This window comes from Trifolium pratense, linkage group LG4 (assembly GCF_020283565.1).
Source record: "Trifolium pratense cultivar HEN17-A07 linkage group LG4, ARS_RC_1.1, whole genome shotgun sequence".
NCBI classification, from domain to species: Eukaryota; Viridiplantae; Streptophyta; class Magnoliopsida; order Fabales; family Fabaceae; genus Trifolium; species Trifolium pratense.
In genome coordinates, this window is record NC_060062.1 from 52,938,268 (window position 1) to 52,961,360 (window position 23,093).

The following is a 23,093-nucleotide window of genomic DNA, read 5'->3' on the forward strand; positions in this document are numbered from 1 at the left end:
AAAATAAATAGCAAAACTACATCTAGCCAACCTACATGCAACAAAGAATTACATGTTTCAAATTCACTTTTATATTCTCCCCACTCTTCTACTTCCACTCCTGTAACTCCAACATATTAACTTATAAGGCATTTGATTGCATGCATTCTAATTGGACATGAGAGAGAGAGAGAGAGAGAGAAAAAATTGGAATTATGGGGAGATCACAATTTTTATCTCTCATAAAATTTTTAAAATCACTATTATAAGTTATTAGTGATAAAAAATTATAATTCACTGGGAGATGATAATTTTTATATACGATAAATTTTTTGAAATCACTATTACAAGTTATTGTTGATAAAAATTTATAATTCACGGGGAGATTACAATTTTTATTGATGATACAAAAATTTAAAATCACTATTACAAATTGTTAATATTAATTCATGAGAAAATTAATAATGATTATTATAAGGATGCTCTTAGGTAGAAATTAAATTATTTGAGACGCACACATATCACAGGTCTTGAAGGCTTCACTAATGATTATTATAAGTTATTACCGATAAAAAATTTATAATTGACGGGAAAATGTATTTTTTATTGCTAATAAAAGTTTGTGGCATTTTTTTATAATTAACGGGAAATGCATTTTTTTATGGGAAGATGACCATTTTCACCTCTGATAGAAATTTTAAAATCACAATTACAAATTATTACTGATAAAAATTTATAATTCACGGGGAGATGATAATTTTTATCGCTAATAAATAAATTTAAATTACTATTACAAGTTTTTTTTTTAATAATACTGTTACATGTAATTACTGATAAATTTTTTTAGCACTGATAAAAGTTTTAATATGATTATTATAAGTTATAACTGATAAAAATTTATAATTGACGGGGAAATGCATTTTTTATTGCTAATAAAAGTTTGTGCCATTTTTTATAATTGACGGGGAAATGCATTTTTTTATGGGAATATGACCATTTTCATCTCTGATAAAAATTTTAAAATGACAATTACAAATTTTAATTTCACTATCTTTTGTTAACTTTTTGTTAACTTGCTATCATCTCTACATCACTTGAACAATTGTGTTTAGTTTGCATCTATGTTTTTAATGATAATTTTGCTTAGTCCACTTAATTATGATTAAGTTATATCATTTTCTTAATTTAAATCAACAATCATGATTGGGGAGATGACCATTTTTATTGATGATAAAAAAATTGAAAATCACAATTACAAATTATTAATGATAAAAAAATATTTTACTGAAGAAAATTTATAATTTACGATATTGAAAAAAATTATAAATTACGAGGAGATGACAATTTTTATCGCTGAATTACAAATTTAAAAATCACTCTTACAAGTTATTACTAATAAAAAAACTCTAATTCACTTGGAGATGACAATTTTTATTGCTAATAAAGATTTTAAAATTACTATTATAAATTATTACTTATAAAAATTTATAATTGACGGGGAGTCATATTTTTTATGCTAATAAATTTTTTAAAATCACTATTACAAAAACATCAAATAATAAGATGATTGTTTAATTAACCCACTTGGGTTGGTGCATTGGTATTGACTTGGGACCTGGGAGTGTGCTCCTCTTGAGGTCTGAGGTTCGATTCTCTCTGGCGCCAATTTGGGTGGACTAATTTAACTTCTTCAAAAAAAAAAATGGTTGTTTAATTTATCATGATCAACAATATTCATAATTGATATTTAAATAGTGTTCCGCCGAACCCGTGCAACGCAGGGGCCATAAACTAGTTTAACATATATATTAGTAACATATAAAAAGAAAAGTGCGTCCTTTCCAAAAATACAAAAAATTGTTACTTCATAAACAAGCATTTTTGTATTATTTATACATCAACACCTCTAACTCCAATATTCCAAAATGTACCAAATACCCCAATGCCACCGTCACTTTAATTGTTCTCCACTTTCATTTCATTTTTTACTATTTTTCTAACATGTGCAACATTATACAAGATTTTTCTAGATCTTATTATTAATGAGGTTTTTTTTTTTTTTTTTAAAAAGAAAATTGATTTTTCCCTGCCTACTCTATTAACTATTACGTAGTGTTTGTTGCTTAATTCTTCTTTGCATATTACTTTTTTTTTTTTTCCTTCTTTCCAATTTAGTGTTGATTACTTGGTTGGTTCTACCGTGAAAGGAGAGAGAAAAAGAGAGAAAAAAAAATAGGTATTAGTTACTCGTTAATAAATTATGAGAGAAAATAGCGGAAAGAGAAAACATGATTAACTCATTAATAAAACTTAATCACTGTTTGGTAAGTTCAATAAGATAGTTTATAAACTTGTTTGATAAAAATATGAAGTGTTTGGTGACGAGCTTCTCTAACTAGTTATAACGTTTTTTTGATATACTATTTCAAGTAGCGTATAAACCTATAACTTTTAATATTTTCCCATTTTTAACCTTATTATTTCTATTTTTTTTTTAAAAAAATAAAATAACTACTCACTAACCAATTTTTATGTCATTTTGTATCTACAACCGTAAGTTTGTCAAACACTTTAATTTTATTCTACTATCTTTTCAGCTATAAGTATTGACCATCATCGACTATCAACTAACTTTTCAATTATAAGTTAGCTTATAATTTATTTTTATAGAAGAGAGAGCCTTAGAAAAACTCATAAAATAAGGCATTAATAACTCTCTTTTACTAAATTAATAAATATTATTTCATCACCGCACCTCACTCACTCACTCTCCCCATTTTCACTCTAACCTCTCTTCAAACAAAAACTATAACTTGTCACTCAAAATTTCACCATAATCATAATTTCCTTCAACAATGGATTCTTTCTTAACCCTTGAAACCCCTTCTCCATCTCCTACACCTTCTCATCCTATTAATGTTCCTAATTTTGCATTTTCTCATCAAATCCCTAATATTTTACCCCCAAATTCATCAACCACCTTCATTTCACCACCAACCACCGCCATTTCCGCCGGACAACCGCTTCAGACATTACTTGTTCCAAAGCCGGAACCTTTTGATGATTTCTTTGCGACCCAAGATACTCAACAACAACCCTTTTACTCTCCTGGTTCTGGACAAAATGAACAATCTGACCTATACAATGAATTCTACCGTGTTTCTCAGCTATTCAATTCTACTTTCGGTAAATCCTTTTACCCTTCTCTCGGAATCGATGATTCCAATAATGTTGTTTCTGTTGAGAATATGGTCAACGTTTGTAACCCTGACCTAAATCTGAACCCTAATCATGTTGTAGATTCTGTTGATTCTCAGTCGTACGAGATTGAGAATAATAATGATCGTTCTCTTGTCGTTGTTCCGGAGAGACAAGAGTCGAGTTCACAAGTTGCTGTTGCTGTCGTTAAAAAGAGGGCTAATCAGGTTATGGAGCTGGTGAGGGTGTCGGATCTGAGTGTTAAGGATCAGATAAATTTGAGGGAGTTGATGAGGAAGACGAGAATGGTTTATGATTCGTTGCGCGTGTTAGCGAGTATTGAGGAGGAGAAAAGGATGGCTGAGGAGAGGAGAAATGCTGCTGAAGTTGCTGTTGTGGAGGAGGAGAGGAGGTTGATTGAGGAGAGGAGGCTGGCTGAAGAGAGGAGATTGGTTGCTGAGGTTGCATTGATGGAAGCTGAGATGGGAGGTGGTGAAGAGAGGAATGTGGGGGTAGCTGCTGCAGGGGTGGAAGTGGAGACTCCGCGAAGAAGGGGTCGTGTTCGCAACCGTATTCGTGGTGATATGAGGGCAGCGGCATTGATGAGGAAGCGTGAGTTGTGGCTGTATCGTGATAAGCGGATAGTTGGACCGATACCTGGAGTTTATGTTGGTGATGTGTTTCTTTTTAGGATGGAGTTGTGTGTGGTTGGTTTGCATATGCAGATACAAGCTGGCATTGATTATCTGCCTAAGAGTAGGTGTTCCAATGGTGAGCCGATTGCTACAAGTGTTATTGTCTCGGGTGGTTATGAGGATGATATGGAATTGAATGACGGTGATGTTATAATCTACACTGGCCATGGAGGACAAGAGAAGAATTCCTCAAGGCAAATCTGTGATCAGAAATTGGTGGGCGGAAACCTTGCTTTGGAAAGGAGTATGCATTATGGCATTGAGGTTAGGGTTATCCGTGGGATGAAGTATGAAGGGAGTGCGTCCGGTTCTGGTAAGGTATATGTTTACGACGGACTATATAGAATTGTTGATTGTTGGTTTGATGTTGGAAAGTCTGGCTTTGGAGTTTATAAGTATAAGCTTATGAGAATTGAGGGGCAAGCTAAGTTGGGTAGTGCTGTTCTCAAAGAAGCTAGAGATATTAAGAAAAGTGGGTTAGATTTTAAGCCTATGTATTGTCTTTCTGTTGATATTTCTAACAATAGGGAGAGTGTTCCTGTTAGGCTTTTTAATGACATAGATGACAATCAAGAACCTCTTTTTTATGAGTATCTTCGGAATACTACTTTTCCACAGTTTGTGTTTCATCAGAGTGGGAAAGCTACTGGTTGCCAGTGTGTGGAAGCTTGTACTGATGGTTGCTTTTGCTCTATGAAGAATGGAGGAGAGTTTCCGTATAATCTACAGGGTTTGCTTGTGAGAGGGAAACCTTTGATTTTTGAATGTGGCCCTTTTTGTTCCTGTCCTCCTAATTGTCGGAATCGTGTTGCACAAAAGGGGCTCAAATTTAGGCTGGAGGTGTTTAGGTCTACTCAGACGGGTTGGGGAGTTAGGTCCTTGGACCTTATACAGGCTGGTGCTTTTATCTGCGAGTATACAGGGGTTGTTTTGACTCGTGAGCAGGCACAAATTTTAACAATGAATGGCGACTCCTTGATATATCCTAACCGGTTTTCAGATAGATGGGCAGAATGGGGGGATTTATCTCAGATATACACTGATTATGAGCGCCCATCTTATCCATCAGTTCCTCCGTTAGATTTTTCTCTGGATGTGTCAACAATGAGAAATGTTGCTTGCTATATGAGCCATAGTACGAGTCCAAATGTGTTTGTTCAGTATGTTCTATATGACCACAACAATCTCATGTTCCCTCACGTTATGCTATATGCAACAGAGAATATCCCTCCAATGAGAGAGCTGAGCGTTGATTATGGTTTAGCGGATGAGTGGACCGGAAAACTCTCCATATGTATGTAACTTAATAGTGTTGAAAGGTTGCTGAAGCCGAGTTTTGGCCATGGATAGCTGGTGGTAAAAATTCTAATTCTGTCAATTATCTTTCTTTTTTTGCATTATCTCTTAACTGTGTCTTTTTGTTTGGTAGTTTGTGCTGTCTCAAATGTAAACTTTATTATGATGATGATGATGAGTTATAGATATAGAAGTATTGTGATACTTCCATCATCCGGGTGTACTTTGGATTATGGAAATTAAGGTTTATGTTCGTCTGTGTCTGATTTTTGTACTCTTTTTTTTCTCTTTTCAAACATATCAGAATCATGATTGCTCTCATATATGTACCTTTTATGAAGTTTGTGTGTGCTTGCTTGGTCTAGGCAGATCAAATGTTTCCATTTATCTCTCTTCAACTGTCGCCATTTCACCGATATGAATTTTTACAAAGTCACAACTTCACATAACCAACTCTTCCCTCCCTGAATTTACTCTTTTTAACTTTGTTTCTTTACTTTTGTCAACAAAAAAAAAATGTTCGTATCGTTACCTAATGGTTCATTTTATTCATACAGTTTGATATTTCTATGTGTTATGAATTGCAAAGAGCGGAACACAATTGTAAATGAGGGAAACACAATTTTTAAATCATTATTTGTATCATAGATCTTATTATTTTAACGATAATATATACACTATTATGGGCCAAGGGCATAGATTTATTAGGTGCTCTGTTTCTTTACATTATGGGTTACTGGTGTATTATTTGTTTTACGGTTTGTTTCCCTTTCCTCGTTTTGTTATTAACTTGGTTCTCAATATTTTGCTTTGTGCTGAGCTTAGTTACTTAACTATTTTGTTTTGGTTTTCATTCGCAGCTTGCCATGATTTTCAGAAGGCTTCAACCTTACCAAATTTCATGGAACTTTTGGAAGTACTTCCTAAATGAACTCTTTATGGTCATGGTATCCAAAATCACTTAATAGCTATTACGTCATCCTATTTAGGTCCAACTCATGTTGACTAGAGCACATGCATTTTTCCGTGCAGTCATGAAGATCAGGAATTGGAGTATGCTTAATGTTGAACTTATGCGATTATTCGCTACTTTGTTGATTTAATTTGTTTGCTCATTCCTGTTCTTGGGCTAATCATTTACAAGTCTTAGCACCATCTTTTGTAAGCATGTAGCTCAGATGTTATTTACTTTTGTCATTGTATATAATGTAAGGTCAAAGCTTGTACAGAGATAATATTAGTGGTTGGTGATTATGGATATAATGCAGAATATTAGATGGTTTAGAAGCAAATTTTATGATAATCCAGATCTAAGAAAAGCTCCAGGTTTTTGCCTATTGAATTTGTATGGCTATTGTTGATACATGTCTGTTGGTTTGATACTCAATACTCGCTGATATGCCGGCATGCTCTGATACTCCGACAAATTGCAACAGGCTCTTGATGTATAGTCGGCACTCGACATGTCTGGCTCTGTTCATCTCCTTTCAAATTTCAGTCACATAGAAATATATAATAAATTGAGTATGAGGTCAATTATTGGGTTATCCAAAGTGCATGTTTGGTTTGTTTGTAGAATTTTTATTGAAGCTTAAAGTATAACTTTTGACAGTCATAGATTTACACTGCGATTCTAAATTTAAAGATGCAGTAAGTATACAATTTGAGTATGACAATAGTGATAAAAAGTTAGACTCAAACTTCTAGTATTAACCCTTAAAGATGAGAAATATTTGAGTCTGGCTATTTAATCTTTTTCATTTCCTTAGTTTTTAGTAAGAGATTATGATGTAGGAGGATTTCTTCTGTATATTATTATTTTAGTTAGATTTAGTTTTATTATATTTTAGGTTGATTTATTATTTTTATATTTCACCTAGATTAGTTATTTTTATATTTTAGGTAGATTTATTATTTTTATTTAGTTAGGTTTGTTATTTTCTTTTACAATCTTTTAGGAGATCTGTTATTTTTATTTTTCACTCCTATTTAAGCTAAACTATTGTAGCCTTGAAGACAACCTTTTGATTCAATAAAAATACAGAGATTTTTCTCAAATTTGGTGGATTCCAAATTACTCCTTCTGGTGGATTCCAGAAGTCTAGTGGATTCTAGATTAATTACTCTTTCTGGTGGATTCCGGAAATCTGGTGGATTCCAGAGCCTTATCTAACAGGTTTGTCGCTTGCGAACCTGTGTTTTATTATAGGATTAGCGCTTGCTTTTCCTTCACGCTTCCGTACTGCGTCAGTTGGTATCAGAGCAAGTTTCTCCTGTTCTTTTCCTAACGTGATCAGCCATGGTGACGAGGGCAGACCTTGCCGATTTAGCTATAATGGTCAAAGCTCTGTCGGATAAGTTGACGGCATTGACGACTAAGGGGGACGACGTCGCTAACAACAACCGAAACTGCAACAACAATAAAAACAATAACAACAACAGAAACGACGACAACAACCGGAACAACCCATCTACTGATGACTCGAGTTCTGAGGATGAGGAAGTTGTGTCCGAAAAGGGAGGTGAAGAGACTTCAACTAGGAATAAAAAAATTGTCTTGTGCAAGTCTGGCGATCCACAACTTGATGTCAACCTACCTGTGGCGGCTCCGTCTAAGCCAGATGTATTTGTGCGAAATCCGGCAACAACCTCACCGCCACTAGAACCTCCGGACACTAGGATGCATGCAGCGACTTCCATCTCAGCAAAACCGCCGCATCACAGCCGTCACATTGAACTCAAGGATTTGCTTGTAGATCGGGTTCCATTCGGGTTTTACCTTAAATCTTATGGTTTCGGCACTAACTCAAGCATGTTAACTGAGTTGGGTCAAATACCCTTTTGTGATAAATTTCCAATTTTGTGTGCTATCTTTGAGCAATGGAACCCCGGTGGTCGTTTAGATGTGTTGGCACGAGACAGGTCCTTTCACTTCATTCAATGGGATCCAGGAAGGTGGTCTCTTGTTCATTGGAGGAGTCAACCTGCAAAGGAAGCTCTTTATCAAAACGGGGGGACGACGTCGCTAACAACAACCGAAACTGCAACAACAATAAAAACAATAACAACAACAGATACGACGACAACAACCGGAACAACCCATCTACTGATGACTCGAGTTCTGAGGATGAGGAAGTTGTGTCCGAAAAGGGAGGTGAAGAGACTTCAACTAGGAATAAAAAAATTGTCTTGTGCAAGTCTGGCGATCCACAACTTGATGTCGACCTACCTGTGGCGGCTCCGTCTAAGCCAGATGTATTTGTGCGAAATCCGGCAACAACCTCACCGCCACTAGAACCTCCGGACACTAGGATGCATGCAGCGACTTCCATCTCAGCAAAACCGCCGCATCACAGCCGTCACATTGAACTCAAGGATTTGCTTGTAGATCGGGTTCCATTCGGGTTTTACCTTAAATCTTATGGTTTCGGCACTAACTCAAGCATGTTAACTGAGTTGGGTCAAATACCCTTTTGTGATAAATTTCCAATTTTGTGTGCTATCTTTGAGCGATGGAACCCCGGTGGTCATTTAGATGTGTTGACACGAGACAGGTCCTTTCACTTCATTCAATGGGATCCAGGAGGGTGGTCTCTTGTTCATTGGAGGAGTCAACCTGCAAAGGAAGCTCTTTATCAAAACGAGAACTCGGGGTCGAGTTCTTTTGAGGTAGAGGAGACTGATGTAGGAGGATTTCTTCTGTATATTATTATTTTAGTTAGATTTAGTTTTATTATATTTTAGGTTGATTTCTTATTTTTATATTTCACCTAGGTTAGTTATTTTTATATTTTAGGTAGATTTATTATTTTTATTTAGTTAGGTTTGTTATTTTCTTTTACAATCTTTTAGGAGATCTGTTATTTTTATTTTTCACTCCTATTTAAGCTAAACTATTGTAGCCTTGAAGACAACCTTTTGATTCAATAAAAATACAGAGATTTTTCTCAAATTTGGTGGATTCCAAATTACTCCTTCTGGTGGATTCCGGAAGTCTAGTGGATTCTAGATTAGTTACTCTTTCTGGTGGATTCCGGAAATCTGGTGGATTCTAGAGCCTTATCTAACAGGTTTGTCGCTTGCGAACCTGTGTTTTATTATAGGATTAGCGCTTGCTTTTCCTTCACGCTTCCGTACTGCGTCAGATTAACTCTATAATGTAGTCCCATGCATGCATTTTTAGAGTAATATGATTCAAGTTAACGGGGTCAACATTTTAAAATAGAGCATTAAATAATGGGTTGGACACCATAATGGGTTGTACACCAACAATTTAGCTACAAAAAACAATGTGTTCTTTAGTAAAAAAAAAAAAAGTGTTCTTATCTTTTTCATTTAAAGTGATAATACATTTCATGTTTTCTACCCGATCAAGCATAAAGAAGTTTGACATGGGAACCACACGTTACAAAATTGTATGGTTCTTTTGTTTAAAACCTTCATATTCAAAAACTACACTAATGCTAGAGTAATATGATTCAAGCTAACATAATCCACATATTAAAATAGGTGCATGAAATAATGGATTCGACACCGACAATTTAGGTATAGAAAACAATGTGTTCTTATCTTTTTCACCTAAAGTGACGATATCTTTTGAGTTTTCTACCCCATCAAGCGGAAAGATGTTTGGGATGGGCCCCATGTATTGCGTAATATTTATGGTTTATTTTGTTTAAAACCCTCATATTCACAAACTATACAAAATCCAGAGTAATATGGTTCAAGCTTACGAGATCCACATATTAAAATAGCGCATTGAATAATGAGTTGGGCACCGACAATTTTGCTTCAGAAAACAATGTGTTCTTATCTTTTTCATCTAAAGTGATGCTATCTTTCTTGTTTTCTACCCGATCAAGTGGAATAAAGTTTGGCATGGGCCCCACGTATTTCAAACTTTTATGGTTCTTTTGTTTAAAACCCTCATATTAAAAAACTACACTGAATCCAGAGTATTATGATTCAAACTAACAGGATCCACTTATTAAGATAGGTGCATGAAATAATGAGTTGAGCACCGACAAATTTAGGTACAGAAAACGTTGTGTTCTTATCTTTTTCACCTAAAGTGATGATAACTTTCAAGTTTTCTATCCTATCAAGTGGAAAGATGTTTGACATGGGCCCCACATATTGCAAAATTTTATGGTTTTTTTGTTTAAAACTCACATGTTCATAAAATAGACTAAATCCAGAGTGATATGATTCAAGCTAATGGGGCCCACATATTAAAATAGTGCATTAAACAATGAGTTGGGCACCGACAATATAGTTACATAAAACAATGTGTTCTAAACTTCTTCATTTGAAGTGATGATATCTTGTCCTCGTGAGCATAACTCAGTTGGTAGAGACATCAGCATTTTATATACAGGAGGCGCGGTTCGAACCCTGGACACTCCACTTATCTATTTTAAAGGTGGAATTTCAAGCCGCTAGGCTACCTGACAAAAAAAATGATGATATCTTTGTTGTTTTCTACCCGATCAAACGGAATAAAGTTTGACATGGGTCCCACGTATTACAACATTTTATGTTTATTTTGTTTAAAACCCTCATTAAAAAAACTACTTTGAATATGAAGTAATATGATTGAAGCTAATGGTGCCCTCATATTAAAATGGGTGCACAAAACAATGTGTCTGGCATCGACAATTCAGTTACAAATACCAATGTATTTATATCTTTTTCACCTAAAATGATGATATCTTTATAGTTTTCTGCCCCATTAATCGAAAAGACGTTTAAAAAACAATACTGAATCCTATCTTTTTCTCCTAAAATGATTATATCTTTCCAGCTTTTTTCATGATAAAGCGGAAAAACGTTTGTCACGGGCCCCATGTAGTAGATTATTTTATTGTATGTTTGTCATGGTCCATTTATTGATGGGCGAACGACGGGGATTGAACCTTCTCCGAAACTACATTAACTTTCCATAACAAAAAAAAGTCGACCTATTCCTCCTGACTCTAAACAGCTGCTCATATAGTTGTGGACAGTCAAAAGAAAGTTCTTCGAAGTTGTTCTTTGGACATGAAACCTATGCATTCTCAATCGTTTGAAAATAAAGATCAAGCTCTTGTCGTCATTCCGGAGAGACAAGAGTCAAACTCGCAGGTTTTTGTGGTAAGGAACATGGCTAATCGGGTGATGCAGCTAGTAAGGATGTCAGATCTAACTGTGAAGAATCAAATAAATTCACGTGAGTTGATAAGGAAAACTAGATTGGTTTATGATTCACTTCGCGCTGTAGTGAGTATCGAGGAGGAGGAGAAGAGGATTGCAGTAGAAAGGAGAATGACGGCTGAAGTTGCGGTTATGGAGGAAGAGATGAGACTGATGGAGGAGAGGAGGCTGGCGGAAGAGAGAAGTTTGGTTGATGAGGTTGCGCTGATGGAGGTTGAGATGAGAGTAGGTGAAGCGAGGATTGTGGAGGGAGCTGCAAGGGTTGATGTTGAAACACCGAAAAGAAGAAGGGGTCGTGTTCGCAACCGTATTCGTGGTGATATGAGGGCAGCGACATTGATGAGGAAGCGTGAGTTGTGGCTGTATCGTGATAAGCGGATACTTGGACCAATACCCGGTATTTATGTTGGTGATTTGTTTCTTTTTAGGATGGAATTGTGTGTGGTTGGTTTGCATATGCAAATACAAGCTGGCATTGATTATTTACCTAAGAGTAAGTCTCCCAATGGCGAGCCAATTGCCACTAGTGTGATTGTCTCTGGTGGTTATGAGGATAATATGGAATTGGATAACGGTGATGTTATAATCTACACTGGCCATGGAGGACAGAAGAAGAATTCCTCGAGGCAAATTTGTGATCAAAAATTGGATGGTGGAAACCTTGCTTTGGAAAGGAGTATGCATCATGGCATTGAGGTTAGGGTGATTCGCGGGATGAAGTATGAAGGGAGTGCGTCTGGTTCTGGTATGGTATATATTTATGATGGACTATATAGGATTGTTGATTTTTGGTTTGATGTTGGAAAATCTGGCTTTGGAGTTTACAAGTATAAGCTTTTGAGAACCGAGGGGCAAGCTAAGTTGGGTAGTGTTGTTCTCAAAGAAGCTAGAGATATTAAGAAAAGTGGGTTGGATTTTAAGCCTATGTATTGTCTTTCAGTTGATATTTCTAACACTAGGGAGAGTATTCCGGTTAGGCTTTTTAATGACATAGATGACAATCAAGAACCACTTTATTATGAGTATCTTCAAAATACTAGTTTTCCGTTGTGTATGTTTCATCAGAGTGAGAAAGCTACAGGTTGCCAGTGTGTGGAAGCTTGTACTTATGGTTGCTTTTGCTCTATGAAGAATGGAGGAGAGTTTCCTTATAATCTACAGGGTTTGCTTGTGAGAGGGAAGCCTTTGATTTTTGAATGTGGCCCTTTTTGTTCTTGTCCTCCCAATTGTCGGAATCGTGTTGCACAAAAGGGGCTCAAATTTAGGCTGGAAGTGTTTAGGTCTACTCAGACGGGTTGGGGAGTTAGGTCCTTGGACCTTATTCAGGCCGGAGCTTTTATCTGCGAGTATACAGGGGTTGTATTGACTCCAGAGCAAGCACAAATTTTAACAATGAATGGCGACTCGTTGATATATCCTAATTGGTTTTCAGATAGATGGGCAGAATGGGGGGATTTATCTCAGATATACACTAATTATGAGCGCCCATCATATCCATCAATTCCTCCGTTAGATTTTTCTCTGGATGTGTCAACAATGAGAAATGTTGCTTGCTATGTGAGCCATAGTTCGAGTCCAAATGTATTTGCTCAGTATGTTATGTATGATCACAACAATGTGAGGTTCCCTCGCATTATGCTATATGCATCGGAGAATATCCCTCCAATGAGAGAGCTGAGCATTGATTATGGCGTAGCGGATGAGTTGACCGACAAACTCGCCATATGCATGTGACTTGATAGTTTTGCATGCGTTCTGAAGCCGAGTTTTGGCCGCTGGGGTAAAAATCTTAATTCTATCATTATCCTCTTTTTTTTTTCTTTTTTTTTTTTCGCATTATCTTTTAACTGTCTTTTTATTTGGTAGTTTGTGTTTTCTTTGAATGTAAACTTTATTATGTTAATGATGATGATGGGTTATTATAGATATAAAATTACTGTGATACTTCCATCATCCTGGTGTATTTCAGATTATGGAGAAATTATTATAGTGAGTTTTATGTTCGTCTTGTGTCTAATTTTTGTACTCTGATATGCCAACAAATTAGAAGCATGGTTGTAATATGGTGATTATGGATATAATGCAATTTAGATGTATGTTAATCCAGAGCTAACAAAAGCTCCAGGATTTTGCCTATTGATTTTTTGCATGTCCATTGTTGACACAGGTATGTCTATGTCACTTTGATTAAATTTACACGCCGATACCGATAACAATTTGAATAAATAATATAATTAAGTGTAATAATAAGTGTTGGTGTCCAACACCGACACATATTCGACACCGGACATGCTAATGTAAGGAGTATCCATACTTCATAGAAGAAAACATATAGATCTCCTATTTTCGATAGTAGAAACCTCACAGAATTTAAACAAATTACTCGTATAATTAGATATATAAACATACACGAATTTACAGAGCAAGTAACAACATTTAAAGGAATCATAGATGATTAAAGAACACGAAAATGAAAAGAAAAAGAGACGAGGTTAAGGACTCGTCAATTATCTATTCTTAAGCTCCCTTATGATGAACAAATCCACCCCTTACCTTGAATTCGCTGAAAAGCTTGAAACTCCAACGGCAAAATCCTGCTCTCTTGTTCTCCTTGTTTTTCTCCTCGCACAACCCTTGTTCTTACTTCTATGAAATTTTTCTCTGTAATCCTACTATTACTCGCACCTCCCCTTTTCTTAGTTTTTCCAAAAAATCTATGTAGACTTCCTACTTACACCCCCACTTCTTTAGTTTTACTAAAACTCTACACAGACCTACTATTTACACCCTCACTTTTTTAATTTACTAATATTCATTTTCTCAACTAAATCTTTCAAAAGCGATCCATATCTCTATATTTTCTAACATAATTTCGCAAACTAATTCCTAACTAAATTTTTCACCTTATCCTCATTAACCAAACAAATCCCCAACAAACAATCTCATCCTTACCCAATTATTTTTATCAAATCTCTTATTATTTCTATTTTCTCCACATTACTTTTTGACAATTAACTTCTCACCACACTAAATGTATTATTATTATTCTATTTCCACCCCCTATCTTACCAATGTTGTACATTGGAACAAAATTGGTTTGTGAGGAATTCATCTTGGGTTTTGATGATAACAACATAATAAAAGTACAAAGTGGATTTGCTAATGCATGTTCAAGTGTGCAGGACAATAGACTAAAATTCTTATGTAGAATTAAGAATTTTATATATCAAATAACTTATAAAGAGCTGAAAGCCAATTATGAAAAGCTGAAGTTATGTAGGTCAGAACTCAAGAATTAGATTAAGACTCAAGTTTGTCTTCTTCTGATCACATGTTGAAACCAGCAAAGACCTTCTTGAACAAAGGGATTGAACGAATAATTCCATATGCAGTAATGAATTTCAAATGTGTTAGCAACGACATTATCCATTAGAGGCAACATTCCAAAGTCCTTATTGAAACTTCTCCTGGACTCAAGAATTGTCTAAAGTCTTCTCCGACGTATCTCATATGTATGCCTATATAAGGAACTGAAGACGTGAAGAAAGATTAAGACTCTAAGCATAATTTGATTATACCAAAACTCTATCAAAATCTAAGCACAATTTGACACTTAGAATTTCTCATCAAAGTTGTATTTTAGAATTTCTAAGTTTGAGTCTTGAGTTAGTATTGTATTGACTACATCTCATGATTGTATATCAAGAGTAGAAGCATCTCTAGCTTTATTTGATTAAGTTAGTTGTGAAGTCTCTTGTCATTTGAACTTGAGCTTTTGGAAGTCTCTTTCTTAGTGATTGAGCAAAGGGAAGTCTCTTGTTGGGTGCTTGAGCATAGAAATCTCTTACTAGCTGTTTGAGCAAAGTGAAATCTCTTGCTTGGTACTTGAGCAATTGTATTCTTTGTGATTATAGTGGAACTCCATTGGAAATGCAAGGATATTAGACTACTCTCAATTTGTGGGAGGAACCAATATAAAATTACTTTGTATTGTCTCCTCTCTTTCTCTTTGCTTTTATTATCCGCTACTTACTCTTTTCAAAACAAACACTCATCAGACTCTAAACTACTTGAGAAGCTGATAAGTCTGTTTTTAAGAAAAAGCTTAGAAAAAGTTAACACATTCAACACCCACTCTTCCCCCTTTTTTGTAACATCCCGACCCACCAACTTAGGTGGTCCCGACACTGTCACCTCACGATCTTCTCCACCCCCTCACTAGTGGAGTTTTTGTCTTCCGTGAAAATCGAACCATGTACCATGGGGTTCAAGTACATGTTCAATCCATTCCCACTACTAATTGAGCTACTAACATTAAAATTTTACGGGTCTTTTGTTTAAAACCATCATATTAGAAACCTGCATTGAATTCGGAATAGAGTAATATGATTCAAGCTAACAGGGTCCACATATTAAAATAGGTGCATGAAATAATGGGTTGGACATCGGCAATTTAGCTACATAAAACATTGTATTCTTATATTTTTAACCTAAAGTTATGATATCTTTCCAATTTAGTTTTCTATCCGATCAAACGGAAAGATGTATTGCAAAGTTTTATGTTTCTTTTGTTTAAAACCCTCATATTCAAAAACTACGGCATCCAGAGTAATATATATTCAAAATGCTAAAACCAAAAAATTTAGTAATAATTTCATTTCATATCACTATGACGATTGAGCAAGTGGATTTCACGTTTAAAATACAAAGCATTGACTAGTCTTTATTGGTTAGTCCCTGAAATTGTCCTAAAGGAGCTAACATGATCAAAGTTGTATCATTTCAATGATCATTTTAGAATTTTGTTATTTCAAGAACTAAATTGCATGGCTCCTATGATTTCAGACTAAATTGGCAATGGTGATTCACTAAAGAAAATGCACCATGCAGCATTTAGACCTGGTGATTGGTTATATACATTAAAGTAAACAATCAAAGAGCAGCGATCTAACTCGGAAGACAATGGCTAAATTAGTTCAAAATTGGACATGAATTAATTAAAGTTTACAGCTAATTTTGATTATATTCATTTAAACAGTATGTGAGACCAAGACCTTCAAGATTGAACTTTTCAATGCTCTAATCTAAAAGTAACATCAAATACAATGGCTTTAGCCTGTAGTTCAAACCAAAAGACTAAAAGAGAAGTTGCAAATAAATTTACACATGCATTAACAAATGATACTAAAATTGTAAAATGATCAAATTTACTGGCTATTGTGTTTCACAAAATTCTACACAGCAGCCTAATGTTAGATCACATTCCTAAATCTTTAACATTTTCAATAAGAATCATGTAACATTTTCAGTATCAGTCAGATCCAATAGAGATTGTAGCACTAGAAATGCTACCATGACTACTACTATCACAGAGTGAAAGCGCTTTCTAAATTTGCCACAATATCAGAAATTGTGAAGGTGAAAACAATAGATGGTTTCCAGGGAGGAGAGCAGGAAAGTCACCTCATTTGTTTTGTGTGAACAATTTTCTCCACTGTTGCATTGCATCTTTGTCACTGATTTCATATAACTGACAGCTTTCGAGTTTTAATTGCCTCAACAATAACCTGTAGTAAACAAAATATCATTACAAATAATTAAGGTAATACTAATCTCTCTAATAATCTTAAATTTTGTATTTAGCTCAACTTATAAATTACTACAAAAATAATGCTATTAGTATCTCTTTAGATTGTTAACTTCAAAGCAAAATAAATTTGGTTTTGACCGCCATATATTAATCATTAATGCTTTTTCTTTAAGGGGAACCAAACAAGAGATTGAGATTAGACCTGAGCAATTATGATTCTGGGGCTATCTCCTGGAGTTTTGATTCTATAAAAAGACTTCCCATAGCAAGAGACATAAAACCAATATAGGAAGCAATAGTTATTATGAAAAATCCCCAATGCCAAGCTCTTTGTGTACTAATCCAAACCACACCAGTAATTGCTCCAAGAGCCGAACTAAGCAAAAGCCAATTGAAAATGCTAGCAAGAGCTTTTGCTTCATTTGGATCATTTTCTTGAAATTGGTCAGCACCAAAAGCAGTCATAGATCCTCTTACTCCTCCAATACCCAATGCCAACAAACTCATTTATCTGTAAAACATGAATCATATTCTGCCTTTCATACAACTTGATTTCCCACATGCATTTGGATGTAAATGATCTGAAGCAGCTTGAAAGGTAACCATTGCCAAAGCCTACAATTATTAAATGAAAAAAAAGAAGGACACTGAGTGTTGTAAACTCTCAAGTACCGAGTTCGATTACTACTGATAAAAAAATTGAGATTTTGAAGAACTTACCAGAACTTCTAGTGATCCAAAAAGCAAGCAAGTTGTGATCTATTCAAATAAGTACTGAGATGAAGCCACCAACAAGAGAAAGCAAGAGAGTTGAACCCATAAAGTTTGTGAGTATTTGCAGAACTTGGATAGACGAGACTCACCACTGTCAATCTTTGATTGCCTGCAAAATTGTATGAATGTTATTAGACTACTTATCCAATCAAATTACTTCTAAAATCGCTAATTTGATGATTAAACTCTCAATTTACAATAAAACCCAAGAGCAGTGCTAGGGTCACACCCTCTAACACACTCTTTAAACACACACCAATGTTGTGAAGCCGTGTCATCCTCTTTTTTTTATTTCTTTAGCGGATAACCGGTTGAAGAAGTTGAGAGAAAACTTTTTTTTTTTTGTCTTTTTCATTGCCCTCTCAAGTCTCCAAAAACACCATAGAGATATCGATCTGCCTGCTGCTGTTCATTATCCCCACCGTATCTATCCCAACCTCTTGCAGTCGTCTTTGACTACATTTCAGTTACCATTATTGGTCTGTTTTATTTTTTGGTTTTGTGATGGATCTAAAAAATTAATTTTACAATTCACTGTCATTAAGCCCTTTCCCTTTCATTCATCTTCTTTCTCTCACTCTAAAATTCACAAAGATCTAAATCCCCAAATTTCTTAAACCTTCATTTTCAAAATCAAGGCTTCATTCCCTTTAGTTTCTTAAACCTTCAATTTTTGGTGGGTCTGTTTATATTTCTTTGTTGAACAAAAACGTAATAGTGTTGGTCAATGGGTGAATTTTTTTTATTGTTTTAGACTTTGATGGATGAACAAAAATGACAATTTCCTTTGGACCTTTGGCATGAGAACGAGGAAGGTACGGTGATTAGCAATGGCTGGGAAAGAGAAGAGATAAGTTTTGGCTTTTGGGTGAATCTAGAAGATGAGGAGTTAAAATAAAATAATAAAAAATAGAAAATAAATTGGAACCGGTAACCAGGAAATAAACAAAAGAAAGAGATGAGGTGGCATCACAACATTGGTGTGTGTTTAAAGAGTGTGTTAGAGGGTGTGACCCTAGCACTACTCTAAAACCCAAATCTGAATGATTTGAAAAATGGAAAATTGTTCTTACATTTTCTCAGGAATTCTTTCTCTGAATAAATTGTTCCTAAATCGTGTGATTCAGTTTTGATGTCGGGAGAACTCAAAGATCCTGAATCCATTGTTAGTTGAAAAAGAAACAATATACAAAATAGAATAACAAATAAAACAAGAAACAAATTGAAATCTGGAAATGAAATAAAGAATCAAAATCAAACCCTGCAAAAGAAATAAAGCATCAAAACCGAACCCTTCAATTAAAGGACCAAACAATCAAAACATACAAAATCTAATAAAAAGCAAGAAAGAATAATCAAACAACAGGCCGCAGAATGTTAGTCAAAGCCTTATTTCACTTTTGCATGTTAGACAAAGCCATTATTCAATTGATTGTTGTCATGACTTCCATCATGTTAACGAATATTTATTTGCATATATAACATCTTACTAACATTTAAGGTAGCTAACAAAGAAATCTCCAAAATTCAATTAGAACCCAATGGGTTGTTAAGTAGGAGTACATACATGTGCATAACTAATTAATGCATCCAAACATAACACAAATCCTCCATGTCAACAGAGCTTTATAATCTAAGGTACCTGTGTCTTGTTTCAATATCTTCTCCGCAGAACTCTCAATTTTGTAGAAGAGTCCAGAAACTAATAGAAAACCGATCTACGGATTAGGAATACAATTCAAAAATATTCCTTTCTGCCGGCACCTTTCTACAACCTTTCGAGCCTCTTCAACACGATCTTGCCGAACCAATGTTTTAATAATTAAGTTACATACATATGAATCAGGAGAGCAACCATTCGCCTCCATTGAGTAAAACAATTTCAGGGCTTCCTCTAATCTCCCAGATTCAGAAAGTGCCACTATAAAAGCACTGTATGTGTAATTGTCAGGATTCAAGCCAGATCTTGTCATTGAGTCAAAAAGCTTTCTAGCTTTCTCAACCTTATTCATCCTACAAAAAATTTGAATCAAAGAATTATAGGAGTAGGTGTCAGGGCTTATTCCTTCCTCTTGCATTCTTCTTAAAAGCTTCACTGATCTTGCAGTTTCCCCAACGCTGCATAAAGCATGAATCAAGATATTGTAAATAATAGTATTTGGATTGATGTTCCATTCAATCATCTCATTAAAGCATTCAAAAGCTTCCTCAATCCTCTTTATTCGACACAGTCCATCAATTATAGAACTAAAAGTGAAGATATCAGGTTTAAGCCCATTTTCTAAAAGCATCTCTAGCGGCTCTTGTGCCTTGACTATTGCTCCATCCTTACAATGGCCATTAATAAGGGTATTGAAAGTAACAAGGTTGGGAGTGGAGCCTCTAAATTGCATCTCCCTGAAAACCTTGGATGCTTTGTCCATCAAGTTTGATTTGCAGAAGCAATTAATCAACATGTTATATGAAACGACATTCGAAATCAACCCATCACTAATCATGTGATCATAAATTTGATCCCCTTCGTCTCTCCATTCATCTTTGTACAAAGCTTCAACAAGTACAAGATAAGTACCAATACCTGGCTTCACACCTTGCTTCCTGAAAATTCCAAACATCTCACACGCCTCTCTCAGCTCAGCTTCCTTAACCAAACAAGCTATTATAACATTGAAAATGGAACTGTCAGGGACATAACCTCTAGCTAAGGCTTTTCTAATAAACACGATCATCTCTTTCGCCATTGAATTATTCGCAAGGCAATACAGTACTGTATCACAAGCTAACTTACCGAAACAAACATTCTCCTCCCTATCTAAAAACTCAGACAACAACACAAACGCCTTACTCGGACCAACGCAACGGAAAACCCCATGAACCAATGTCCTAACAGTAGCATCATTTAAACAAACCTTACTCTCCTTCATCATATCGAAAACCCCAAAAGCTTCATTAACCCTCTTAGCATTACAAAACCCATCAATCAATATTGTGTAAGTAAAAACATTAGGAGAAAGTCCCTTATCCTTCATCTGTCGAATCAAACGAAGAGCCTCATCCACAACACCAATCTTACAAACACCATGAATAAGAACATTATAAGTAATCCTATCAGGAAAACAATGATCACCAATCATCTGTTGAAACTTATGATAAGCCAAATCAATAGAATTTGATTTAACTAATGCATCAATAAGAGCATTATACAACCTAGTACTTGGAGCAATACCCAAAAATGAAATTTGACCAAAAACATCAACACAGTATCTAGCTAAACCAAGCCTACCCCAACTACCCATCAAAACACATAACAAATCATCACTAACCCTAAAACCTGATTTATGAACATCATTGAGAAACTCAGCAGAAAGAAGAACGGGACCGTTTCGGTATAACGTGTTACCTAAAATGCGGTGAATGGAAGGATTTTTAGCCAGTGAAGGGTTGATAGTGGAAACCCATGTGTAGAATTTGATGGAGTGTAATGGGTTTTGAATGTTTTGGAAAATGGTGGAGAGTGAAGGGGGTGTGAGTTGTAATTTGTTGGAATGGAGTTGGTGGTTGAGTAAGATGACCCAGTCTGAATTGGGTTTGGAGAGAAGTTGTGAGAGGTGGGAATGGTCAATGGGTTGTGTTGGATTGGGTGGTTTCTTTTTGTTCTTGTTGTTTTTGGGGAAGGTGATGTTTTTGAATGGCGATGAAGATGATGCGGAAGAGGGCTTGAGTGTGATGTTAGGTGGCATTGAGAGAGTGATAAGGTTGCGTTAGTGAAGTGTTGAAGAAGGTATGGACATGGAAGGTTGGAGGAGATCAGATGATGAAGGGTGGAGACGTATAACGACCAGCCTATATCAAATGTCGGGTTTGGCTGACTCTAAGCTTAGTTAGATTTTGTCACAAAACTTAGAAACATAGAACTGTGTGTTAAAAACCACGCCTAGACAAATGACAATTGCACACAAAGAGTTGTACCTCAACATTACAAAGCCGAATTATATCTCCAGCAGCAGCAAAACGGGGAAAGGCTTCTGGATTTTGAAGAAAAATGTTGACAGTCAGTCTGATTTGGTGTTGTGTTTCATCAACCAATCTATAATAGTAAAACACAAATCTGTAAAAATTATTGAAAAGCAGTATAAGCATTCATGTAAACCCTAAACTTATTTTTTAGCTTATGTAAAACACAGCTTATGCAAATAAATAAGTTTTTATGTATTATAAGTTTTTTCGAGCAGTTTATAAAAAATCAGCTTATAAAAATACAATTTTTGTAAGTGAAAACATATGAATTAACCTAAACATTTATTTATTTGCATAAACTATTTTCATAAGCTCAAAAATAAGTCAAATCCAAACGGGCCCTAAATCATATGAAGATTGTTTACTGGCTCAGAAGAAACACTTTCACGAAAGCATTAATCAATCTACTACCAAAGAAGTAAATGGCAGCCGTAAGACCGGCCTTTTTATCATCATTGCCAGTAAAACTTGAAAAAAAACAAAAATCAGCAAAGCACATTATAAATCGATTAAAGGAAAATAATGATGCAATGAATTCAATTATTAGAAATCGTGAAGTTTTTACATGGCGGAGGCTTACGCGTTACTGTTGATGGTAAGACTCGTGTGAGAGAGAACCAATGAGTTAAGCGAGGTTATGCACGGTGGTACAACGGCGGAGTAGCGGAGGGTGGCGACGGAAAAGAAACTTCGAAGAAGAAGCTCACCATTTTTTTATAGGACTTCAATTTTGAGGGATCCCCTTCAATTTTTTTTTTGGGTACATTCCATTTTTCCTTTTTATTACTATAGTTTTAAATAATTTTTAAATATATATTAAGTGTCAATTTGAATTAGTTTATTTTTGAACTTATGCAAACAGCTTATGTAATTTTTACATATTATCATAAGTTTGTCAATGTAGTTTATGATAATATAGATTATAAAAATACATTTTTCACTAGTGTAAACTTATAAAATAGCATAAAAACTAATTTATATTGCATAAACTCAAAAATAAGTTAATTCAAATTAGCCCTAAATAGTTGAACTCACCAAATGTTATATTATTGCATTTATATTCCCAAAACATTAATAATGGTAAAAATGTAGATAACCTTAACTCGTAAATTTGATGATGACTAGAAAAACTAAATAAATAAGCCGAAAATATGAGAGGGTTATAATGCTTACTAAATAAATTTTGTAAAATAAAAAAGGAGAGAAAAAGTAAAGTCATGGAAGGAAAAGAGAAATTGACATTACACTTCAATAAAGTTTGTAATAGGCTAGACTGAGCTAGGTTTTACCACGTTTAAGTCTGACATGTGAAATGATATAATTTTTTTTAGAGAAAACAATTAGTAGTGCTA

General features: G+C 35.0%; 3 protein-coding genes and 1 non-coding gene across 8 annotated transcripts; 2 read left to right on the forward strand and 2 right to left on the reverse strand.

Moving 5' to 3' along the window:
- The first annotated feature begins 2,632 nt into the window (after positions 1 to 2,632).
- On the forward strand, positions 2,633 to 6,785 carry LOC123924426 (histone-lysine N-methyltransferase family member SUVH9-like). Of its 2 annotated transcripts, XM_045977309.1 has the most exons (3): positions 2,710 to 3,165; positions 3,280 to 5,228; positions 6,029 to 6,785. In XM_045977309.1, exons 1-2 carry the CDS (start codon positions 2,835 to 2,837, stop codon positions 5,172 to 5,174), a joined length of 2,226 nt encoding a protein of 741 aa, XP_045833265.1. In that variant the 5' UTR covers positions 2,710 to 2,834; the 3' UTR covers positions 5,175 to 5,228; positions 6,029 to 6,785. The 2 variants fall into 2 exon arrangements, with proteins under 2 accessions (XP_045833264.1, XP_045833265.1); XM_045977308.1 differs by having other exon boundaries at positions 2,633 to 5,228.
- Positions 6,786 to 10,777: 3,992 nt separating this feature from the next.
- On the forward strand, positions 10,778 to 13,569 carry LOC123924427 (histone-lysine N-methyltransferase family member SUVH9-like). Its single transcript, XM_045977311.1, has one exon. The coding sequence runs from the start codon at positions 11,208 to 11,210 to the stop codon at positions 13,092 to 13,094; it is 1,887 nt and encodes a 628-aa protein (XP_045833267.1). The 5' UTR covers positions 10,778 to 11,207; the 3' UTR covers positions 13,095 to 13,569.
- Positions 13,570 to 16,422: 2,853 nt separating this feature from the next.
- Positions 16,423 to 22,526, reverse strand: LOC123924428 (putative pentatricopeptide repeat-containing protein At3g16890, mitochondrial). 4 transcript variants are annotated; one of them, XM_045977313.1, is made up of 6 exons: positions 22,322 to 22,504; positions 19,367 to 21,811; positions 18,798 to 18,878; positions 17,671 to 17,833; positions 17,153 to 17,565; positions 16,423 to 16,927 (listed from the first exon to the last, which is right to left on the reverse strand). In XM_045977313.1, the coding sequence occupies exon 2, from the start codon at positions 21,462 to 21,464 to the stop codon at positions 19,443 to 19,445; it is 2,022 nt and encodes a 673-aa protein (XP_045833269.1). In that variant the 5' UTR covers positions 21,465 to 21,811; positions 22,322 to 22,504; the 3' UTR covers positions 16,423 to 16,927; positions 17,153 to 17,565; positions 17,671 to 17,833; positions 18,798 to 18,878; positions 19,367 to 19,442. The 4 variants fall into 4 exon arrangements, with proteins under 4 accessions (XP_045833269.1, XP_045833271.1, XP_045833270.1 ...); XM_045977315.1 differs by having other exon boundaries at positions 18,798 to 21,811; positions 22,322 to 22,526; XM_045977314.1 differs by having other exon boundaries at positions 18,798 to 21,832; positions 22,322 to 22,526.
- On the reverse strand, positions 22,106 to 22,202 carry LOC123882583. Its single transcript, XR_006799906.1, has one exon. It is a non-coding gene; the product is annotated as a small nucleolar RNA snoR113 (small nucleolar RNA).
- Positions 22,527 to 23,093: the final 567 nt, after the last annotated feature.

Coding starts and splice junctions, on each gene's coding strand:
- LOC123924428 (XM_045977315.1), bottom strand. CDS start 21,464: ATGCCACCTAACATCACACTCAAGCCCTCTTCCGCATCATCTTCATCG.
- LOC123924427 (XM_045977311.1), top strand. CDS start 11,208: ATGAAACCTATGCATTCTCAATCGTTTGAAAATAAAGATCAAGCTCTT.
- LOC123924426 (XM_045977308.1), top strand. CDS start 2,835: ATGGATTCTTTCTTAACCCTTGAAACCCCTTCTCCATCTCCTACACCT.